The sequence below is a fragment of the Ipomoea triloba genome, chromosome 14, assembly GCF_003576645.1.
Source record: "Ipomoea triloba cultivar NCNSP0323 chromosome 14, ASM357664v1".
Taxonomy (NCBI): Eukaryota; Viridiplantae; Streptophyta; class Magnoliopsida; order Solanales; family Convolvulaceae; genus Ipomoea; species Ipomoea triloba.
Genome location: NC_044929.1, coordinates 17,350,643 through 17,373,360, shown reverse-complemented (window position 1 = coordinate 17,373,360; position 22,718 = coordinate 17,350,643). Strand labels below are relative to the sequence as shown.

Below are 22,718 nucleotides of genomic sequence, written 5' to 3'. Positions count from 1 at the left end.
GTAATACTTTTAAATCGAAATGTAAAAGTATTGTATTTTCCCTTAAAAGTATTACATTTACCCTTATAAGTAACAAAAATTTTATTACTGATTAGTATTACATTTGAGCATATAAGTATGACATTTGTGCATATAAGTGTTACATTCGCATATCGACCCGACCCGACCCGTCTCATGGTGAGACGGTCTCACACAAATTTTTGCCATAGATTTTTGAGGATCTATATAAAAACTCTCTAATAATAATTCCCCTAGTCTTCTTCTTTCTCCTACAAGAGATTCACACCATTTCTTCATCCCTAAAACCCTATTCACACCATCTTTCATCCTAGCAAGGTTTCAAGCAAGATTACTCTTTTAGGATTTATTGTGCTTGGGTAAGTGCTAGTCCCTATTTAGATTGCATTTTATCTTACAATTTCCTAGTCTTTCTATAAGCTTCTTATGGTTTTCTTTGGGGTGTTCTTGGGTCAAGATGACCAAGGTGGTGATGGAGGTTTGATGGATTGAGCTTAGGATTGGTGATTGCTTGTGGATCATTAAGCTTTAAGAGGTAATCCTCCATGTTACACTAAAACCTATCTTCACTCTTGAATATATGTATATGATTTGGTGTTGTGGAATCCTGTGGAATATCTTTGGTTTTAACCTTTGATTTGTTGGATTGTTGAGCATATATTGTGGATCTATGGACTTGTGTTCATTATCCTACAATCTTGATGTGTACGAGTATTTGTGGTTATGGATTACATGTATTATTTGGCCTCTGAAATGTGTAATATGATGATATTCTGGGTGCTGGAATGAGCTATCGTGTATTCTGTTCTAAGTCTGGGATCAGTGCTTTGGGGTTGCGCTTGCGATGCATCTCAGGGGTATAATGTGTCTCGCTGGGGTCTTCCGCAAGGTGACGACGGTGTAGAGTGGCGGACCAAGAGGTTCCACGGGGTTATTTCGCCTCCTTCTCGCGGAATGGAGCGGCAGACTATGGCGTTCCGCCGGGTCGTTCTGTCAGTGAGAGTGGGGTGAGTTGGCGGTCTGGTGTGTTCTACCAGCTTGTTCCTCCAATTCGTTTTCCTTTTCTGTTCCAATGGTTGTTTTGTGGTCTATTGACTCTGTTGTTTCACCTTTGATTCTGGAGTATGTTCTGTATATGTTGTTGAGTATGCTACCCTAATTGTTGAGTATTGGTTCATGATTGTTGGTCGGTTATCTTGTATTATTGATCGAGTATTTGTTGTTTAATTCTTTGGCTAATGTTCTGAGCATGTCCTGTATTCATGTTCTGAATCTGAGTATTGTTGGTATGAGTATTTCCTTTGGGAATAAACCTAAGTTTGTTATGAGCTCTTGTGAGTAACTCTTTGACTTCTTGAGTCTTGTGTACCCTTTGGAAGGTGGTTATTCGAAATATGGCTCTATATGTTTTGTTGTTATGGGAGGAGTTATTTGGGTTTTACGCCTCTATGGTAATGAGCTTTTATGCCTCTATGGTTGGGCTTTATGCCTCTGTGGTTGGGCTTTGTGCCTCTGTGGTAATGGGCACCATGTGCCGCTGTGGTCAGGCTTTATGCCTCTGTGGTATGACATTGGTGTTATGGTTTGGTGGTTTTAGTTTGGATCTTATCCTATGTACCTTGGTTTGGGGTCACTCCAAGGGAGTGATGTGATGTTGGTGATTGGTTGGTTTCACTTGTGTTGTTCAGTTGAACTTGTGCTTGGGTTGAGTATCTATTATGGAACTGCTGTATTGTGGATTTATTCTTTGTTATTGTATTCATTTGAGGTGTTCTCAATGCGACCCAACATAACGAAGATCCATTAAGTGTATCAATTGGGCCAATCACAAGGCTCAAGTCCAAACAATTAAGGCAACTCTTCATTGGTTATGTTCAAAGATGGTGGAAACTCAAGTCAAGCCCAATTGCAAAAGATGAAGAACTCAAGGCTTTTTGTAATTGTTTAAGTGCTGATTTTGGGAATTAAATTAGGCCCAAATCAACCCCATTATTTTTGGTCATCATTATTTTAAATTGTTTGGCATGAAAGAGAAAACACTAGTTTGTATTTAGAAAGGATTCCTTAAATCCCTTTCTAAATATGGCTATATTTACTTGCTTTCTAGATTAGGTTTAGGATTCTTTTTCCCATTGTATTTAGGATTATAATGATATCCCCTATACCTATAAATAGGGCACAATCATATCAGTCTAAACCACGGTTTTCATTAAATAAAATTCTTAAATTTTTCTTTACACTTGTGTAAGATACCTTATGGCTAATTGTGGATTTAATTAGTGGCTAGTTGTGGACTCGACTAGCAAATTGGTTCGTGGACTCGAATCAATCTCCCTTTCTTCAACCTTAGATTTAGGTTTGTGGACTCGTTCTTGAATCGAATGATATTAGATCCGACTCTAGTTGATTGAAGATTGCATCATCGAGATACTTGAAGCTACAATGAGATTTTTCTAAGTCTTTGAGGATTCGAGACTAAGGGTTTCTCGTGAGGTCTAAGGTATTTCGATCCATCTCTATCCTTACTTTGGGAGCTATCTTAGGACAATACTCCATCTTTACTTGAACCTTGGACTAGGTTCATATCAATTTGGTATTCAGAGCCTAGGTTTATCTCATAATCATTACAAATTTGGTTCCCTAGGTTTCCTAGGTTTTATTTAAAAAAAAACGCATCATTCCTATCTTACTTTTGGTTTCTATATACATAAAAAAAAAAAAAAAAACCCCCCAAAAAAATTCATGCATTCTTGATTGTGTTCTTGAATCTTGATATTTGTTCTTGAGTTTCTTGAAAAACTATCTCACAATAGTTTTCTAATTTTTCTCACCCAATATCAATGAAAACCCACACCTCACAACCACCATATTATCATAAATTCTGCCGGTTAGTTCTAGGAGCCATCAATTTGATAAGATGGTTGAACAGGTTCCAAAGCCACCTCAGACGTTAGACAAAAAAATAGATGCTCTAGCATTTGCCATGGAAGGGTTAAGCACTCGAATAACTAATCTGGAGCAACACCATCAGCAAGTGCAACTGCCACTCTATACTAGGGGAAACATTTATGGAAAGGGGTGCCTTATCATTATCAACTCAAATCGTTGTATGACTTTGGCTAGTGCAGCCATGGTGGACTACCTTAAATTACCTCTTATCGATCACGCCCAACCATATATTCTTATTGATTCATGTAACACCCCCAAAAACGGCCTTTTTTTTTTCTCATTTTCACCAATTAATTAAGTAATTCTTAAACAAAACTTAGAATGCGGAAGCTTTTCAAAATCTTATTGAGAGCATTACCGCCACACTTAGGCAACCACAATACCTAAGTGCTAAGGCTAACTTAAATAAAAGCAAAACAAAAAAAAAATTACAATCCTCAACGTAGTCTTTAACAACATAACACATATTAAAGTTCTTAATGTTCATAACATTTATTTCTAAATCCTCCAAAGCATCACATTCTATCGCTCTCATATCAGCATACTTCACCATATTTCTACATCACCTGTTACTCATTTAGAGATTTCAAAACATAACAAGAAAGTAAGGGGTTAGCATAACATGCTAAGTAAGGGACTGCTTGCCCCTATAAAAATAATTTTAATAATTTTTAATAATTTCATAAGGGAAAATACTTTACCAATTGCTCAACTTGGGCTGCAATGCCATATTAAAAATATTTCAATTTTGTAAGTATAAGGTAAAGTAATCATATAGAACTTTTCACAATATCATCACTTATAAAATTTTCTTATAAACTTTATATTTGTGCCACACTTGCACACCACCAAAATATATATATATGGAAGCACATCAATCACACATAAATGGGACAAGGTCCTTTATTCTTAGGCCCTAGTGAACGGTGCTTCCCACACAACCGAACACTCTACACATTTCCCATTTCTAATGGAAACCGGACTCTAACCTTAAGTGTGCACACCCCCGAATGAGGATTCCAAGCCTCAACGAGAAGTTACCAGCCCTAGTAGCCAGGATAAGGTTTCTACTAACTACTCCTGAAATTAGGGTACACAGACCCATCTCAACAGAACACACCATAGTGCCCTAGCACCCGAGGATTGTTCCTTACGGGCACTCCTCAATTCATAAAATAATTCCAATCAAATATTCCCAATTTCACATAGCTTCCATAACTTGAAAAATATTTAGTTTGAATACTTTTTAGCATCATAAATAAAATAATAATTTGCAAGGTAATACTTTGGTTAAAAACCTCACTTTGCTCACAACACCTTAGTTCTCAATCTTTCAAAGTAATATTTTTAGGAAAAAAAATCCATACTTAGCATAAAAGCTTGCTCATAGGTTCCATAGTAATTTTATAAAAATAAATTCATACTTGGGCCAACCCAACTCAAATTTCACAAGAAAGCTAAAATCAACACTTTGTCACATTTCATCCTTTGCAATAATTTCATAAAAATCATAAGACTTACTTATGATTACATATCACACAATTGGTATTTTATAATATAGATACATAATTAACGTAAAACAATCATTACTCAATACCATTACAAAATATACTTGTATTGCATGAGTATTATAATATATATACATATTNTAAATTCATACTTGGGCCAACCCAACTCAAATTTCACAAGAAAGCTAAAATCAACACTTTGTCACATTTCATCCTTTGCAATAATTTCATAAAAATCATAAGACTTACTTATGATTACATATCACACAATTGGTATTTTATAATATAGATACATAATTAACGTAAAACAATCATTACTCAATACCATTACAAAATATACTTGTATTGCATGAGCATTACTCAATACCATTACAAAATATACTTGTATTGCATGAGTATTATAATATATATACATATTATATACTTGTATTGCATGAGTATTATAATATATATACATATTTCCAATAAATATTGCATGAGTATTATAATATATATACATATTTCCAATAAATCAATCCTACGTCATTCATTAATAAACTCTTAACAATAATAATATAAATAAATATCATAAGATTATGTACATACTACTATCTACGGCACCGGCATCATATAATATTACTATTATTATTTATTTTATTTTTTTTAAATATAAACCACCGTACGTACTTATATATAATAAACTATATAAATAATTTTTTTTACACACTACCGTACTACATAAAATTTAATAAATAAATATTTTTTTCACTACCGTACTACATAAAATTTAATAAATAAATATTTTTTTTATAATAACTATAATACGTACTCATAAACACATACACTAATTATATATATACTTTTAGATACACACCATACGTATATAGTAGACATATATATATATACGTACGTATATAGCAAAGCAATCATATATATATATTTATATATATATATATAAACTACCGTACGTACATATTTTTAATAAAAGAAAGTATATATATATATTTTTTTATATATATAAGAACACACGCACACAGAATCTCACACACACACACACACACACACACACACACACATATATATATATATATATATTTATATTTATATTTTTTTTATCCACATAGTGTACACGTATGTATACTTAAACATACAAATATATACATAGATATTTAGAATATACACACATACGTATCAGTACACACATATATAAAAGAATTTTATAAAATAGAGTTTTAATAAAGATATTTCAAAAATTTTCTTGAAATCAAGGTGGTATGAACTACTTGGGTAATCAAACAAATTAACAATTTCCTCATAAGAGCAACACATGATCATACATAAAATCTCATCCACCAAGTAGAACAATACCTAAAATTAAAGGGCAAGCAAGGAGAGTAAAATCCACTTACTTGGAAACTGTAGGTATACCCTAGAAAATCCTCTTCTAACCCTTGTTGATTTGATCCACCACCTTTATCAAGACTTTGCTTCCCAAGATGGATTTCAATCAAAAGAAAGAAGAAGAAGAAGAATTTTTTTTCGTTTGTGATGTTTTCTTCGGCCAAGAGAAGGAGGAGAGAGGAAGACTAGATAAATACTCCCCCCTTTGAATGAGAATAAATAGGATAGAATCACTAATTTGAAAAACTCTCAATCACTCTCTTGTAACTCCCAATCTAGAGATTTATGATAATAAAAAAGATAATAATTTGATAGGATAAAGAATCTTGATTTGATATGGATTATATATATATATGTATCATATATACGGCTAACACACACATATATATATATAAATAAATCATGGTTTGTATAGATTAATTGTATAATTAATACAAATATATAGGTTCACACTTAAATATATATGTTGATATAAACGTACACATCTATCTATACATATATACACATAGATATCGTATTTATATACATATATATTATATATATCATAACACATGCATAATTATATAATTTATATATATATATATATATATATATATATATATATATATATATATATACACATCATACCATACATACGTATATAAGTATATATAATATTAAAAATTAATTTATACATATATATCACCTAATTCAAGAAAAGAAATATTATAATTATAATAATATTCTAGGTAGTTTAACAACTAGTTGGTCCAAATGAATAGAGTTTGTAATTCCAATGGATATGAACATGAGAGTAGACTTCAATGAACATGGATCAGGGACCAAATAAATATTGGAAGAGAATTAGGGATAATTTTGGAATTTCAACTAGATGGAAATGGAAGCAAAAATCTCGGGTATCACAATTCAGGGGATGTGAGAGTGACTAAACAAGCTTTTATTCCTTTTTGTATTGGCAAGTATTATGATGAGGTTCTATGTGATATTATGCCAATGCGTACTGCACATGTTTTGCTTGGAAGGTCATGGCAACATGATAGACATTTTTACTATATTGCACTCAACTACACATGCAATGTCACCTACAATGGATTTAAACATATGCTTAAGCCTCTCCTTCCAAAACAAGTAGAAGAAATCCACTTGAGGTTGAAGCAAGCTCTCATACCAGCCTTGAAGAAAGAAGAAATCAAAGAGATCAAAGTGGAACCTCCACGTGTGGAATTGGAGTCGCCACTCCAATCCTCTAACTCAGTTTGTAGCCAAACAAAGGGACCACAATCAGTGATACAATTGAAAGGACCAGCCCAAGGTGCCAAAGTGCAGCCTCTCTTGGTAACTAAAAAGTATAGTAAGCAAGAGAAAAGAAGGATAAAGTTAATTGGAGCAACTCATGTCAAGCATCCTAAGAGAAAGTTGCATGAGCGTGATAAAGCAGAAAGTGAGCTTGCTTATTTGTCTTTCATTGAACATTTGGATTCGAGGACAAATCCTTTTCAGGAAAGGGAGAATAATAAGAACCAGGACACATGGAATCTAATAAGGGTCCATAGTGTGCTCATCACAACAACTCGTATCAAGCATCCCATGAAGAAGTTACATGAGCGTGATAAAGCACAAAGTGAGCTTGCTTATTTGTCTTTCATTGAAGATTTGGATTCGAGGGCGAATCCTTTTCAAGAAGGGGAGAATAATAGGAACCAGCACACACGGAATCCAATAAGGGTCCATAGTGTGCTCATCACAAGGTCCATCACTACATCCTTAAAGCATCATTGGTGGAAGAAACAAGAAAGTCTAAGAATAATTCCATTTGATAGAGGAAACAATTATAGTGACCCATTTCAAGTGATACCAGGGATCGAAGACAGTGCTTATAAGATTCGAGGTCGAATCATTTTCAAGAAGGGGAGGATGATGCGGCCCAACATAACGAAGATCCATTAAGTGGTGGTGGGTGGGGGCGGTGTGGGAGTAGTGGTGGTGGGTGGTGTGGTGGTGGTGGCGGCGACAACGATGGGGTGATTGATTGCTCCACTGCTGCAAATGGAAAATGACTTCCCCCAAACAAAGGGGAAGTCACTTTTTGAAAAACCTCCTCTATTTTCTATTGACCACACCCTTATTTTCCATTGACTTCCATTTTCTCCCTCTACCCAAACACTGATAACCCGGAAAATGATTTCCAAAATCATTTTCCGGGTTTTCAAACGCACCCTTAAGGCAACCACTATGTCTTAGCTTCAATATAAACTGATCACTATTATTTCATCCATCTATTTCATAAGGACAAAAAAAAAACTAAAAAAAAAAAAAAAAAAAAAAAAAAAAAAAAAAAAAATAAAAAAAAAAAAAACCCTCTTTTTTTAAAAAAAAAAAAAAACCCTCTTTTTTTAAAAAAAAAAAAAAACCCTCTTTTTTTAAAAAAAAAAAAAAACCCTCTTTTTTTAAAAAAAAAAAAAAACCCTCTTTTTTTAAAAAAAAAAAAAAACCCTCTTTTTTTAAAAAAAAAAAAAAACCCTCTTTTTTTAAAAAAAAAAAAAAACCCTCTTTTTTTAAAAAAAAAAAAAAACCCTCTTTTTTTAAAAAAAAAAAAAAACCCTCTTTTTTTAAAAAAAAAAAAAAACCCTCTTTTTTTAAAAAAAAAAAAAAACCCTCTTTTTTTAAAAAAAAAAAAAAACCCTCTTTTTTTAAAAAAAAAAAAAAACCCTCTTTTTTTAAAAAAAAAAAAAAAACAAAAAACAAAAAACAAAAAACTAACTAACTAACATTAAGACATAAAATGAACCCTCTTTTTTTAAAAAAAAAAAATACAATAAACTACAATAAAGGCACTGGAAAAAAGGCAATAAAAAACATCTAAGTTGTTGGGAATACATTAAAGAAGCAGAATGAACTCTCCATCAGTCCATTGTGGTTTTTCCGGTACAAACAAAAATGGCCCAATTTAATACATTTTTTGTGCATCAGAACAAAATTGTGGTCCCCAATGGAAAAAAGAAATGCATGTGGTCCACACTATGGTCATGTTTGGTAACACAGTTACCTTATCAGATAATTTTGGCTTATTTGACCACTATTACATGTTTGACTTGGTTAAAAAATCAAAATAAGTGTTTGATTAATCAACTTTTTGTTGCTCCAAAATGCTAAAATTTAAAAAGTTGCTCAGAACAACTTTTTCAATTAGCTTTTTTTGAAAAGAAATTATACCAAACAGCTATCGGATATCAACTATCAGCTAATTTATCAAACACCTCTTTACAATCAACTGATGTTATCAACTAGTCATACCATCTAATCCAATAAGCTAACAAACATTTATTAGACAGGCCTATATGAATACATCTACTGCATTTCATAAAAGTGAAACAACAACCCCACAACACATGGACCCTCAACTGCACATGGAAACACTAACCCCAGATTATTTAAAGCAACGTGGACTTAGAGAGCATAAATATATAAAGGAATTGCTTTCAATACACAGAGAACTCATACAACATACATACAACCATTCAAACCTATTCTACATCCTATCACGCATACAAATATAAGTCAGACTTAGAATAAATTGTACCTAAGTTATTGTTCTCGCTTTGCCTGCCAGAATCCGTCGTCATTATTCCCTTCGAAATGGCTAGGTTTGCTTCAAATTGGGTTTTAAGTGAATGGGTTACACTTTCTTCTCTGTGAACTATGTCTTCGAATGGTAGGATTTGCTTAGCATTTGGTCTTTGACTTGTATGATTGGAGTCCAATTTGGTGTTCGAATGTTAGGTCTAAGTTCGTCTCTTGTGTAAACTGTAAGCGAGGGCTAAGAATGACACTCTAGAAGGTTGGAAGAAGGAGATAGGATGGAACGATAATCTAGAATACTGGAAGAAGGAGATAAGATGAATTGACGCAATTACCTCCTCTAAGACAATCTTCTAATGGAAATACAGACGGAGGACCAAAATTGTCCTTGTCACAATAAAGGTGTCCAAAGTATGGCAAATTTTTTACGAATGACTAAGGGTGTGTTTGGTTCGCAAATGGGAATCAGAATCGGAATCAAATACTTAATAATGGTAATGAGTTTTGGTTAAACTATTTTACATGTTTGGTAGTAGAGTAGAATGAGAATGATTATCAATATTTATATTTTTTTTTTGAATACTATTGACTCTGTTACAAAGTAGTATCTGTTCATACATACATACTTTATCAACCTACTACTGAAGCACAACGAGCCAACATCCCTACTGGGGATCAAACCTGTGACCTCTCACTAGGGAGCGCCACCTTTGGCAAAATGATTATAGTATTGTTGTTTGGTTATATATAATCCTATAATGGGAATAAATATTTTAAAAATACAAGAACAAAAAATCGAGACAATTGGTTCTAATATAAATACATCCAAAGCACCAATATGAACAAAATAAATAAATAAATAAATACAAAAATCTAAATAGTTATAGGAGGTGGCAATAATGAAATGAAATTATTATTTTATTAAGAAATAGGTTTTTCAATTAAAGAATTAATCAAAACCTATAGTAGTGTTCTAAAAATCTATTAACCAAACAATAACAATGACTTTGATACTCATTCCTAATAGTTAAACCTATCAACCAAACGCACCACAAAATTGACATAACCACTATAAGTCTAAGACCAAAAAGAAAATTCACTCAATATGTACGGAGTATTAAAGACATTAAAGTAAATACTTAATTTAACAAGAAACATTAATTGAACACATCCAAATCTATATCTTGAACTTCTCTATTATGTAAGGATTAAATCAATAATTTTAATTTAAAAAAAAAAAATCAACTGCCCAAAATAAAACACCCTAGCCGTCCCGTTTCATCATATTCAAGCATTTTTTTTAAGAGAATACTGGATCTTTAAACTAAGTCTGGGAACTGGGAGGTTAAACAGGTATCTTGAATGAACATAGGAACGGGAAATTAAGAGAATACTGTATCTGAAAACTAAGTCCGGGAACTGGGAGGTTAAAAAGGTATTTTGAATGAACATAGGAACAGGAAAATAAAAATAGCACTCCATACTAGACAGGTTGTTATAACAGAAACATGTTTTTTTCATTGAACAATGCCAAAATAGATTGGAAAATTTTGCAAACAATGACATTTTCATTTTTCTTGAGAAATACAGAAACATCACTGCCAGCAGAAATTTGACCATCCATTCCTGTCTTACTGATCGCCCGGCATGCTCTTGATGATATCAGAATCGCCTGAAGGTACAAGTAAATAGAATTTTAAAAAATACACACACATCAGATACAATCTCAATAACTCAAGGCATATTGACAAAAATAATTTATAGCTGCAGACATACCAGGGTCTATAATGCTGAGGCAGCATACCCGGAAATATTTACCACAAGCAGTCCCCAAATCTACGTTGTCTGAAACAAAAGCATGTCTCTTAGACTCCTATGGTCTTACCCAATGAAATATTCAATGCAGATGGTAATGCGAATCTCAAGAGCAATACCCAAAAAGGGAAATGAAGTACTATCAATAATAATAACATAACTATCCAAGCTTCATGTCCTTATCATTTCTTATACTGAAATACTATTACTACAATACTTTTGTTGTAGTTTGAACATCACTGGTTTATCATTTGTTAAGACTGATCAACTGACTCATTTCTTCCTCCAAAAGACCATTTATTCAGATTCAAACCAAAGCACAGCATGTTTAGCAGGAACAGTTGAAAACTGAACAACCATTACAGGTACAATAACAAAAAACAGGTTGCAAGGATCACTATGAGTCCTAAGGTAAAGAACAGAACGAGACAATACAATGTAACAAAGCTCGTTAAAAATCAGTGCAAACTAATTAATAGAACAAGTACTATTTAGATTTTTTTAGGACCATATGGACTTACTTCCATTGTAGTGGTGAACACCAACCTTCGCCAACATAGCATAGTACTCTATTTCAGACTTCCTGAGTGGAGGACAGTTGTTGGAAATGATAATCAATTTCCCTGAGAACAATTTAAAAAATGCAGAAAGGCATTCAGACCATAACTGGAAACCCATGTCTGTTCCTCCAGAATAGTTCACTAATATACGTTGTAATAATAACATAAGAAATAGTGAAAAAATCTACAATCAATTTTTCCCATCACAACAAAGCACGCAGAAATACTGAAAGCTTCCATGGCAACCAATCTAAACGCAATTCATAGTAGCAGGTAACTAAATTCAAAATAACAAAATTTGCATCTCTTAATGTATTGCCGATAAGCAAGCCAAATAGTCCATCTAATTGAACTTAAGAAATAGTGGAAAAATCTACAATCGATTTTTTCCATCACCACAAAGCACTCAGAAACACTGAAAGCTTCCATGGCAACCAATCTAAACATTCGTAGTAGCAGGTAACTAAATTCAAAATAACAAAATTTGCATCCCTTAATTTATTGCCATAAGCAACCCTATAATAGTCTAACTTAACTAAGATTCAAAATGCAACTATCAGCTTCCAATTAACTGTTATCAGAAAAAAAAAAATTACTCAGTGTACATATATATATATATATATATATATATATATATATATATATATATATAGCGAAAAACAGTACCTTTCGAGCTTCTGAGGGACTTGAGGACGGTTTTGTATCCCAATGTGTATTTTCCACTCTTCATAACAAGAGCTAACCTATTGTTAATGCTCTCATGAGTCTTCTTCTGTAAATCATCAGACATAACCAAAATCAGTAAGCCACATTGTCCACAGTAACAACTATACAAATACAAATCCCTATATGCAGAACATTAGAGATAAATGTGTGCATATGTGAAGGTATGAAAGGAGGCTTACGGTCTTCTTGGCTGCAACCATGGTGGCGCTTTGGCTAAGACGGGGCGATTGGAACAAGCAAGCTAGCCGATTGCGGCGGAGAGGCGACCCTGAAATGCAAAAGGAAATTCGAGTATATGACACTGAATTGAGAGGAGGAGTAGGGTTTTGCCAAAGGAAGAAGAGCTATGGGCTCGTTAGAGATTTCCAGACCTTTCAGAAGCCCAATTGGCCTGCAAATTTTAGGCAAATTATGCTAATTGTTATGCCGTGGACCCAGGTCCACCTTGCAAGGTGGACCTGGGTCTACATTCACATACACTATACTCTATATTCACATACACTATACTCTATATTCACACTTTGTAAACTCTACATTCACACATTACATGATTATATGATACTCTACATTCACACTTTGTAAATTCCACATTCACACATTACAAAATTATATGTTTAGTAACTATATTACCACTGTTATGCATTCACACATTCAAAACTCTATATTCACAGGTCCTATACTCTATATTCACAACTTGAAAACTTCACATTCACACATTACAAGGCTACAAGTTGCTAGAACTTCTTAACTCTATTACAGATTCACACATGCATAACTCTACATTCACGATTTCTATACTCTATATTCACAATTTGAAACCTTCACATTCACACATTTCTGGGCAACTCTACATTCACACAATCATAACTGTACATTCACGATTCCTATACTCTATTTCACACTTTGAAACCTCTATATTCACACATTTTTGGACAACTCTATATTCAGCAATATGTTTACTATAAAAAAAATGACGTAGTTTTGGACCCAGGTCCACCTTGCAAGGTGGACCTGGGTCCACAGCATAATTTGCCAAATTATGCTAAGGCTCTCCACAATAGTGGACTTGGGCACAAATTCTAAGAAATAAAATCTCAACTCATTGGACTTTAAATATTGGGGTTGTTGCATTTTGGAGATATATTTCTCCTGCAACAACCCCTAAACTGTCAGAATTTTTATATAAAAAAAAATGTGATGTTGATTGGGAGCCAACCAGCGGGCGCGTGAGTGGCACGGGCGGCCACTCTCAGATTTGACCGTTGCCATTGGCAACGGCTATTTTCTTGCCGTTGCCAATGGCAACGGCCAAATTTCCGGCCGTTGCCAATATGGCAACGGTTGGAATTTTTTTTGCCGTTGCCAATATGGCAACGGCCATTTTTATTTTTTTTTTAAATATTATTAATTACTATTTTTTATATAAATACTATATCTTCCATACTTTGTATCCTACATTCCTACTCTCAATTTATTCTACTCTTAATTCATTCCTCTCTCAATTTATTCTACTCTTAATTCATTCCTCTCTCAATTGTTACCTTTCAAAGCAATTGTGTTTTTTTTTTGCATACAACAATGGATAAAGGCAATTCAAGTAATCACAATTTTCAACCTAATTTTTCTTCTTCTCAACCCAATTTTAGTACTTCACAACTCAATTTCTCTTCTTCCCAACCATCTACACAAAATTTTAGTTCCACACCAAATTATTCATTTTTTCCACAAGTCCAAAATACTCAAATTCCACCCAACTTTCAATTTCCACAATTTGCTACCATTTTTCAAAATTCTCAAATTGGACAAGCTTCACAATTTCCGTTCAGCATTCAAGGTGGCCAATTTTCGGGAAGCATGCAAAGTTCTCAATTGCCCGACAACATGCAATTTCCCCCATTATCCACACAAGCCGAGAATGATGTAACAATCATTCCACCACCAACCAACACAGGAAGTAGTCGTCGAACATTATGGAGCATTGAAGATGACAAGATGTTGGCACGCTCTTATTACACGATTTCACAAGATTCAAAAACTGGCAATGAGCAAAGTGGTCCAAGATTTTGGAAGCGTGTTGAAGAGTATTACAACGACAATGTGGGAAATGATAGGCCAAAAAGAAATGCCGATAGGTTAAAGTCACATTGGACTCTAGTTAAGAGATTAACCTATGACTTTCATACTATTTATTGTAGGTTACAAGGAATGCGCCCTAGTGGTGCTAGCGATGCCGATATTATTGTTCGTGCTACGGAAGAATATAAAGTAAAACATGGCCGAGACAAGTTTGGCTACGAACACGTATGGGCCATTTGCAAAGACGTTCCAAGCTGGCAACCATCATTTGTAGCTCGCCAAGCCTCATTAAGTAAATCATCCACCAATCAAACATCTAGCGCAAGTGTAGGAGGTAGTGTAGAAGGAAGTAGAGGCGGTAGCTCTCAAGGAAATGAAGGCGGTAGCGAAGAAATTTTTCCTCGACCAATGGGGAGATGCAACGAAGCGAAAAGCTAAAGAGCGCTACACTGGCAATAATGATGAAGATGATTTCAAAGAAGTGTTAAAAAAACAAACGGAAATGTTTGAAAAACATTTGCAAATGAAATTGGAACGTGATCAAAGGAAGGAAGAAGAACTTCGGGTTCAACAATATAATATATTGATGAAAGACACGTCGGAGATGACGGAGGACCAACTTGCTACACACCTAGCATATTGTAGAGAAATTAAAAAACGTTTGAAACTTTAATTGTAGTTTTAAATTCTTGTAATTTTAAGTTCTTGTATTTGTAGTTTTTAAATTCTACTAGTTTTAATTATTGTAATTTTAAGTTCTTGTATTAGTTTTAATATATTATATTTTAATTATTGCAATGTTAAAAGTATTATTATAATTTAAAAATGCAGTAGCTATCTTAATATTTGCAAATTATTATAATTTAAAAATGCAGTAGCTATCTTAAAAAAAATGCAGTAGCTATAATTTAAAAATGCAGTAGCTATGTTAAAGTATTATTATAATTTAAAAATGCAGTAGCTATCTTAATTATTATAATTTTAATTATTGCAAATTTAAAGTATTATTATAATTTAAATATTGTATTATAATAATGGTCCAGTAGCTAGCATCAAAAAAAAAATAATGGTCAGTATCTATCTTTAAAAAAAATAATGGTCAGTAGCTATCTTAAAATGTAGTGCTTTTGTAGCTATCTTAAAATAATGGCATCAAATGTAGCTTTTCCAGTGAATGCTTTTGCAGTGTTTTTATTCAAAATGGAATCAAAATGGCATCAAAATGCTTTTGCAGTGTATTTGTTCAAAATGGAATCAAAATACTTTTGCAGTGCTTTTGTTCAAAATGGAATCAAAATGATATCAAAATGGCATCAAATTGCTTTTGGTCAGTAGCCTACATTTCCAGTGTCCAACGGATAGCTACGGCAACAGAACTTTTTTTGTGCCTATATATATGTGTGTATGTTAGTGTACATTTTACTACACTTCTACATATATTTATAATTTTCTTATTACAAAATGTCATCATTCCCTCCTAATTGGGATCCCATGGATGATGATGATACTAGTGATGAGGAATTTGAAGAACAAATGATGGCAAGCATGATGTGGGTGACTCAAAAGATAGTCGAAATACGTCAAAATTCTTCCCAATCGAGAAAGAGACGGAGATATATTGATCGGAACCATGAGTCAGGCCACAATCGTTTAGTCACGGATTACTTCTCTGATGAGCCGGTGTTCCATGAAGACATCTTTCGTCGGCGTTTTCGAATGAGGAAAGAATTATTTTTACGCATTGTCAATGTATTGCAAAGTCATTATGAATATTTTCAACAAAGAGAGAGTGCTGCTAAAGTGATGGGTTTATCACCACTACAAAAGATTACCGCGGCCATTCGACAATTGGCATATGGCACACCAACTGACACAATGGATGAGTATCTACACATGGGTGAAACAACCGCCGTAGAATGCTTATTTAACTTCTGCCGATGTGTCATTGATGTTTTTGGAGCTCAATACTTGAGAAGACCAAATGCCCAAGACACTGCCCGATTGCTTCACATGCATGAGCAAAAACATGGCTTCCTGGGAATGCTTGGGAGTCTTGATTGCATGCATTGGGAGTGGCGAAATTGCCCGGTGGCATGGAAATGTCGATTTACAAGAGGCGATCATGGAGTTCCAACCATTATGCTAGAAGCAGTCGCATCAACAGACTTATGGATATGGCATGCATTCTTCGGCGTCGCAGGTGCTATGAATGATATCAATGTATTAAATCAATCACCTTTATTCAATGATGTCTTGCAGGGATATGCACCGGAGGTTAATTTTACTGTGAACGGTACCGACTACAAAAGAGGTTATTATCTCACAGACGGTATCTACCCACAATGGTCGATGTTCGTGAAGAGTTTTCCATGTCCAGTAGATCCTAAAAGAATATTGTTTAAACAAAAACAAGAGGCTGCAAGAAAAGATGTAGAGAGGGCTTTTGGGGTGTTACAAGCTCGATGGGCAATGGTTAGAGGTCCTGGACGATTTTGGTACCGGGAAAACTTGAGAGAAATAATGTATACTTGCATTATTTTACACAACATGATTGTTGAGGATGAAGGTGACAACGTAAGTAATTGGGTGAACGAAGAAGATGTAGCAACGACACAAGCATCACAAGGCTCAACCGAAGAGTTTCAACAATATCTACTATACTAATAAGAGCCAAAGAGAGTTAGACCTAAAATGGGTAGAAAAAATGGCGGTCAAATTATTTAATTAAATAGATGGTTCAGATGAATTATTTAATCAAATAAATGGTTAAGATAATTCAGATTAATATTATTAATAGAGATTACCTAATTTAACCTTACTTTTATAATTATCCGTTAAGTTTTCCGTTAAATATTCTCTTCTCCGTTAACATTCCGTTAACTTTTAACTTACCTATTAATTTCTATAAGAAAGGTCTTAGGTTCGAACCTCATCTCAATCAAATTTGACATAATTAAGTTTCTCACTCTATTTTACTCTTATTAAATTAAATAAATTAGTAGCTACAACAAAAAATGATACATATGTATTTCTTTAATTTAGAATTATGTGTCTACAATACCTTTATTTGAAAAAAATTATTCATTATCAAAATATTAAATTAAATAAGAAAAATAACGTCATTAGTTATATTATCTTTATTTTCTCTCATGCAAAGATTCTTTACATTCAAATTTATCAATTGATATTCATTACATTATTGTCCATTATCTTATTTTTACAAGGAATAAGGTTCAAATTAGCCATTGAACGTAATTTGAAAGTGCAATTAGGTCACTGAACGAAAAAAAAAGTACAATTAGGCCATTGAACACTCTAAATGCATGCAATTTCACCTGATAGCAGGTTACCTTCCATTTCATCAGATAGCCTGTTTACATGGATGGTGATGTGACATTTTAAAATATTTTTTTAATAACAAAGATAAAAAATAAAAAATAAAAAATATTAATTTTAAAATATTTTTAATATTAATATTTTAATATTTTAATATTAATATTTTAATATTTTTATTTAATTTTTATTTTTAAAGTTTATTATTTAATGAATATTAAAAATTAATATTAAAAATTTAAAAATATTTTTTTAATATTTTAAATATTTTTTAATTTTAATTTTTTAATATTTTCAATTAATTTTAAATTTTTAATTTTAAAGTTTATTATTACAAAAATATTTTAAAATGTCAACCCACCATCCATGTAAGCAGGCAACCTGATGAAATGGAAGGTAACCTGATATCAGGTGAAATTGCATGCATTTGGAATGTTCAATGGTCTATTTGCACATTTTTTTCGTTCAGTGGCCTAATTGTACTTTCGGATTATGTTCAGTGGCTAATTTGAACATTATTCCTTTTTACAATATCTTGTAACTAAATATCAAAGTTATAGTACAAAATAATGTTATATATTTATTATTTACCAAGTATTTTATTAATATTATGAAAAAAAATTAAAATAATTTGAAGCTAATTATATTGACTACTTGGGGATTGGTTGACAAAGAGAGTACTCAAATAATAACCCAACAAATTGAAGCGGAATCACTCTATTTTACTCTTATTCAATTAAATAAATTAGTAGTTATACAAAAAAAATGATACATATGTATTTCTTTAATACCATGAAAAAAATAAAAAAGAATAGTTTGAAACCAATCATATTAACTACTTGGGGGATTTGTTGACAATGAAAGTACTCAAATAACCCATTACCCAGCAAATTGAAGCGAGAATCACTCTATTTTACTCTTATTCAATTAAATAAATTAGTAGTTACACCAAAAAATGATACATATGTATTTCTTTAATACCATGAAAAAAAATAAAAAAGAATAGTTTGAAACCAATCATATTAACTACTTGGGAGATTTGTTGACAATGAAAGTACTCAAATAACCCATTACCCAGCAAATTGAAGCGAGAAACTACCTTTTAATATCTTTAAAATACATAATATTTTAAATTTTCAAATTTTTATTAATTTATTTAATCTTTTTTCTTAAAGTAGGGATTTCCTTATCCACAATAATAACTTTTTTTTATCCACAATAACTCATTCAACAATAATGGTTAAACCTAATGAACCCCAAGCAGAACACCTAAAGGAAAGTCCATAACTCCTATATCATAATCTCATTGCATGACGTTGTCATCTATGCTACCAACAATAACCGAATTGCAAATAACACACTACCAACAAAAAGGAAGAGAACAAATAGTAAAGATGAAGACAATGTCAATGTTACTCAAAAGAGAATTAAGAACACTTAGAAAAATTCAAATTAAAAGTAGTATTTATTTAGACTATCATTTTTAGACTATCGATTTTACAAGGTTGCAAACATTTATTTTAGTAATAATTATAATGAATTTTCTATATTATCTTGGATTCATATACTTTGAGTTAGATATTTAAATAAAAAAATTTGACATTCAATTACCCATGTATAAACTTCTCCTATATAATCTTGCATTGATATACTTTCAAATATTTATTTAAATATAAATATTAGGCATTAACTCATTCGCGCAATGCGCGTATAAAACTAGTTTACAAAGAAATTCCGAGTTACATGACTCGCAATTGCATCATCAACTTCGTGCGGACTTGGTTGAGCACATATGGAGCAACAACGGGAATTAACTTAATCACTTTTTAGTTTATTTTATGTACTTTAATTTATTTTTAATTGCTTTGTAATTTATTTTTATTAAAAAAAATTAATGTTGGCAGTATGTCAAAACTTCATGCTTAAATAATTAAAAATGTTTAATTTTTATTAGAAATGAATTTAAAAATGAATTTATAATTTAAAAAATTAAAATATAGGATAATAAAATGGTGGGCCCATAAAGAACTTAGAAAAAGCTTCAAACTAATGTGGGGAATAGATTTTGTGATTGAGTGAGATAGTGGATGATGAGGTGGATGTTGGAGCCCACAAAAAAATGAGAAAAAGCTTGCAACTATTGGGGAAGGCCTAAGGATCCGGATGAACTTTGTAGGCAAATTACTGTATGAACATGGTCCACACAGCTGTGTGGACCAAAAATAAAAAGTACATTATTTTGTACTGAAGATACATTATTTTTGTACTGAAGATACATTATTTTTGTACTGAAGATACATTATTTTTGTACTGAAGATACATTATTTTGTACTGAAGATACATTATTTTGTACTAGACTGAAGATACATTATTTTTGTACTGAAGATACATTATTTTTGTAGATACATTATTTTTGTACTGAAGATACATTATTTTTGTACTGTAGGTACATTATTTGAATAATGTACCTACAGTACAAAAATAATGTACCCTAAAAAAAGTACCTACAGTACAAAAATAATGTATCTTCAGTAGAAAAATAATGTACTTTTTATTTTTGGTCCACACAGTTGTGTGGACCATGGTCCATGCAATAATGATTGAACTTTGTAAGATGGACACACATGTTCACAATTTAAAAATTCTATGTTCACCATTTTAAAATTTTATGTTCACAATTTTAAATCTCAATATAAAAATTACATTACTCATATTCATAATTTTTGAATTCTATATTCACAATTTTGTTATATAGATTCAAAAATTGTGTTATACTATTGAATATAGTTAATTTATTTTTAATTGCTTTGTAATTTATTTTTATTAAAAAAAATTAATGTTGGCAGTATGTCAAAACTTCATGCTTAAATAATTAAAAATGTTTAATTTTTATTAGAAATGAATTTAAAAATGAATTTATAATTTAAAAAATTAAAATATAGGATAATAAAATGGTGGGCCCATAAAGAACTTAGAAAAAGCTTCAAACTAATGTGGGGAATAGATTTTGTGATTGAGTGAGATAGTGGATGATGAGGTGGATGTTGGAGCCCACAAAAAAATGAGAAAAAGCTTGCAACTATTGGGGAAGGCCTAAGGATCCGGATGAACTTTGTAGGCAAATTACTGTATGAACATGGTCCACACAGCTGTGTGGACCAAAAATAAAAAGTACATTATTTTGTACTGAAGATACATTATTTTTGTACTGAAGATACATTATTTTTGTACTGAAGATACATTATTTTTGTACTGAAGATACATTATTTTTGTACAAAGTTATAGTAATAAAATATCAAAGTTATATACAAAATAATGTTATATATTTATTTACCAAGTATTTTATTAATATTATGAAAAAAATTAAATATTTGAAGCTAATATATTACTACTTGGGGATTGGTTGACAAAGAGAGTACTCAAATAATAACCCAACAAATTGAAGCGGAATCACTCTATTTTACTCTTATTCAATTAAATAAATTAGTAGTTATACAAAAAAAATGATACATATGTATTTCTTTAATACATGAAAAAATAAAAAAGAATAGTTTGAAACCAATCATATTAACTACTTGGGGGATTTGTTGACAATGAAAGTACTCAAATAACCCATTACCCAGCAAATTGAAGCGAGAATCACTCTATTTTACTCTTATTAATTAAATAAATTAGTAGTTACACCAAAAAATGATACATATGTATTTCTTTAATACCATGAAAAAAATAAAAAAGAATAGTTTGAAACCAATCATATTAACTACTTGGGAGATTTGTTGACAATGAAAGTACTCAAATAACCCATTACCCAGCAAATTGAAGCGAGAAACTACCTTTTAATATCTTTAATACATAATATTTTAAATTTTCAAATTTTTATTAATTTATTTAATCTTTTTTCTTAAATAGGGATTTCTTTCCATCCACAATAACTCATTCAACAATAATGGTTAAACCAAATGAACCCCAAGCAGAACACCTAAAGGAAAGTCCATACTCCTATATCATAATCTCATTGCATGACGTTGTCATCTATGCTACCAACAATAACCGAATTGCAAATAACACACTACCAACAAAAAGGAAGAGAACAAATAGTAAAGATGAAGACAATGCAATGTTACTCAAAAGAGAATTAAGAACACTTAGAAAAATTCAAATTAAAAGTAGTATTTATTTAGACTATCATTTTTAGACTATCGATTTTACAAGGTTGCAAACATTTATTTTAGTAATAATTATAATGAATTTTCTATATTATCTTGGATTCATATACTTTGAGTTAGATATTTAAATAAAAAAATTGACATTCAATTACCCATGTATAAACTTCTCCTATATAATCTTGCATTGATATACTTTCAAATATTTATTTAAATATAAAATTGGGCATTAACTCATTCGCGCAATGCGCGTATAAAACTAGTTTACAAAGAAATTCCGAGTTACATGACTCGCAATTGCATCATCAACTTCGTGCGGACTTGGTTGAGCACATATGGAGCAACAACGGGAATTAACTTAATCACTTTTTAGTTTATTTTATGTACTTTAATTTATTTTTAATTGCTTTGTAATTTATTTTTATTAAAAAAAATTAATGTTGGCAGTATGTCAAAACTTCATGCTTAAATAATTAAAAATGTTTAATTTTTATTAGAAATGAATTTAAAAATGAATTTATAATTTAAAAAATTAAAATATAGGATAATAAAATGGTGGGCCCATAAAGAACTTAGAAAAAGCTTCAAACTAATGTGGGGAATAGATTTTG

At 31.7% G+C, this 22,718-nt stretch overlaps 2 protein-coding genes and 1 long non-coding RNA gene across 3 annotated transcripts; 1 reads left to right on the top strand and 2 right to left on the bottom strand.

The window, feature by feature from the left end:
• Positions 1 to 3,286: 3,286 nt before the first annotated feature.
• Positions 3,287 to 9,635, bottom strand: LOC116003637. The gene is made up of 2 exons (XR_004094686.1): positions 9,436 to 9,635; positions 3,287 to 3,533 (listed from the first exon to the last, which is right to left on the bottom strand). It is a non-coding gene; the product is annotated as an uncharacterized LOC116003637 (long non-coding RNA).
• Positions 9,636 to 10,816: 1,181 nt separating this feature from the next.
• On the bottom strand, positions 10,817 to 12,883 carry LOC116004265 (60S ribosomal protein L30). The gene is made up of 5 exons (XM_031244240.1): positions 12,715 to 12,883; positions 12,476 to 12,581; positions 11,771 to 11,872; positions 11,211 to 11,279; positions 10,817 to 11,106 (listed from the first exon to the last, which is right to left on the bottom strand). The coding sequence occupies exons 1-5, from the start codon at positions 12,733 to 12,735 to the stop codon at positions 11,066 to 11,068; spliced, it is 339 nt and encodes a 112-aa protein (XP_031100100.1). The 5' UTR covers positions 12,736 to 12,883; the 3' UTR covers positions 10,817 to 11,065.
• A 3,189-nt stretch (positions 12,884 to 16,072) lies between these two features.
• Positions 16,073 to 17,275, top strand: LOC116004044. The gene has a single exon (XM_031243985.1). It carries the CDS (start codon positions 16,073 to 16,075, stop codon positions 17,273 to 17,275), a length of 1,203 nt encoding a protein of 400 aa, XP_031099845.1.
• The last annotated feature ends 5,443 nt before the right edge of the window (positions 17,276 to 22,718 follow it).

Bases quoted from the DNA above. Each gene is read 5' to 3' on its own strand.
- LOC116004044 (XM_031243985.1), top strand. From the start codon at position 16,073: ATGTCATCATTCCCTCCTAATTGGGATCCCATGGATGATGATGATACT.
- LOC116004265 (XM_031244240.1), bottom strand. From the start codon at position 12,735: ATGGTTGCAGCCAAGAAGACC. The intron at 11,280-11,770 runs GTAAGTCCATAT...CTTTTGTTTCAG, and splicing joins TGTTCACCACTACAATGGAA to ACAACGTAGATTTGGGGACT. The intron at 11,107-11,210 runs GTATGTCTGCAG...TTGTACCTTCAG, and splicing joins CCTCAGCATTATAGACCCTG to GCGATTCTGATATCATCAAG.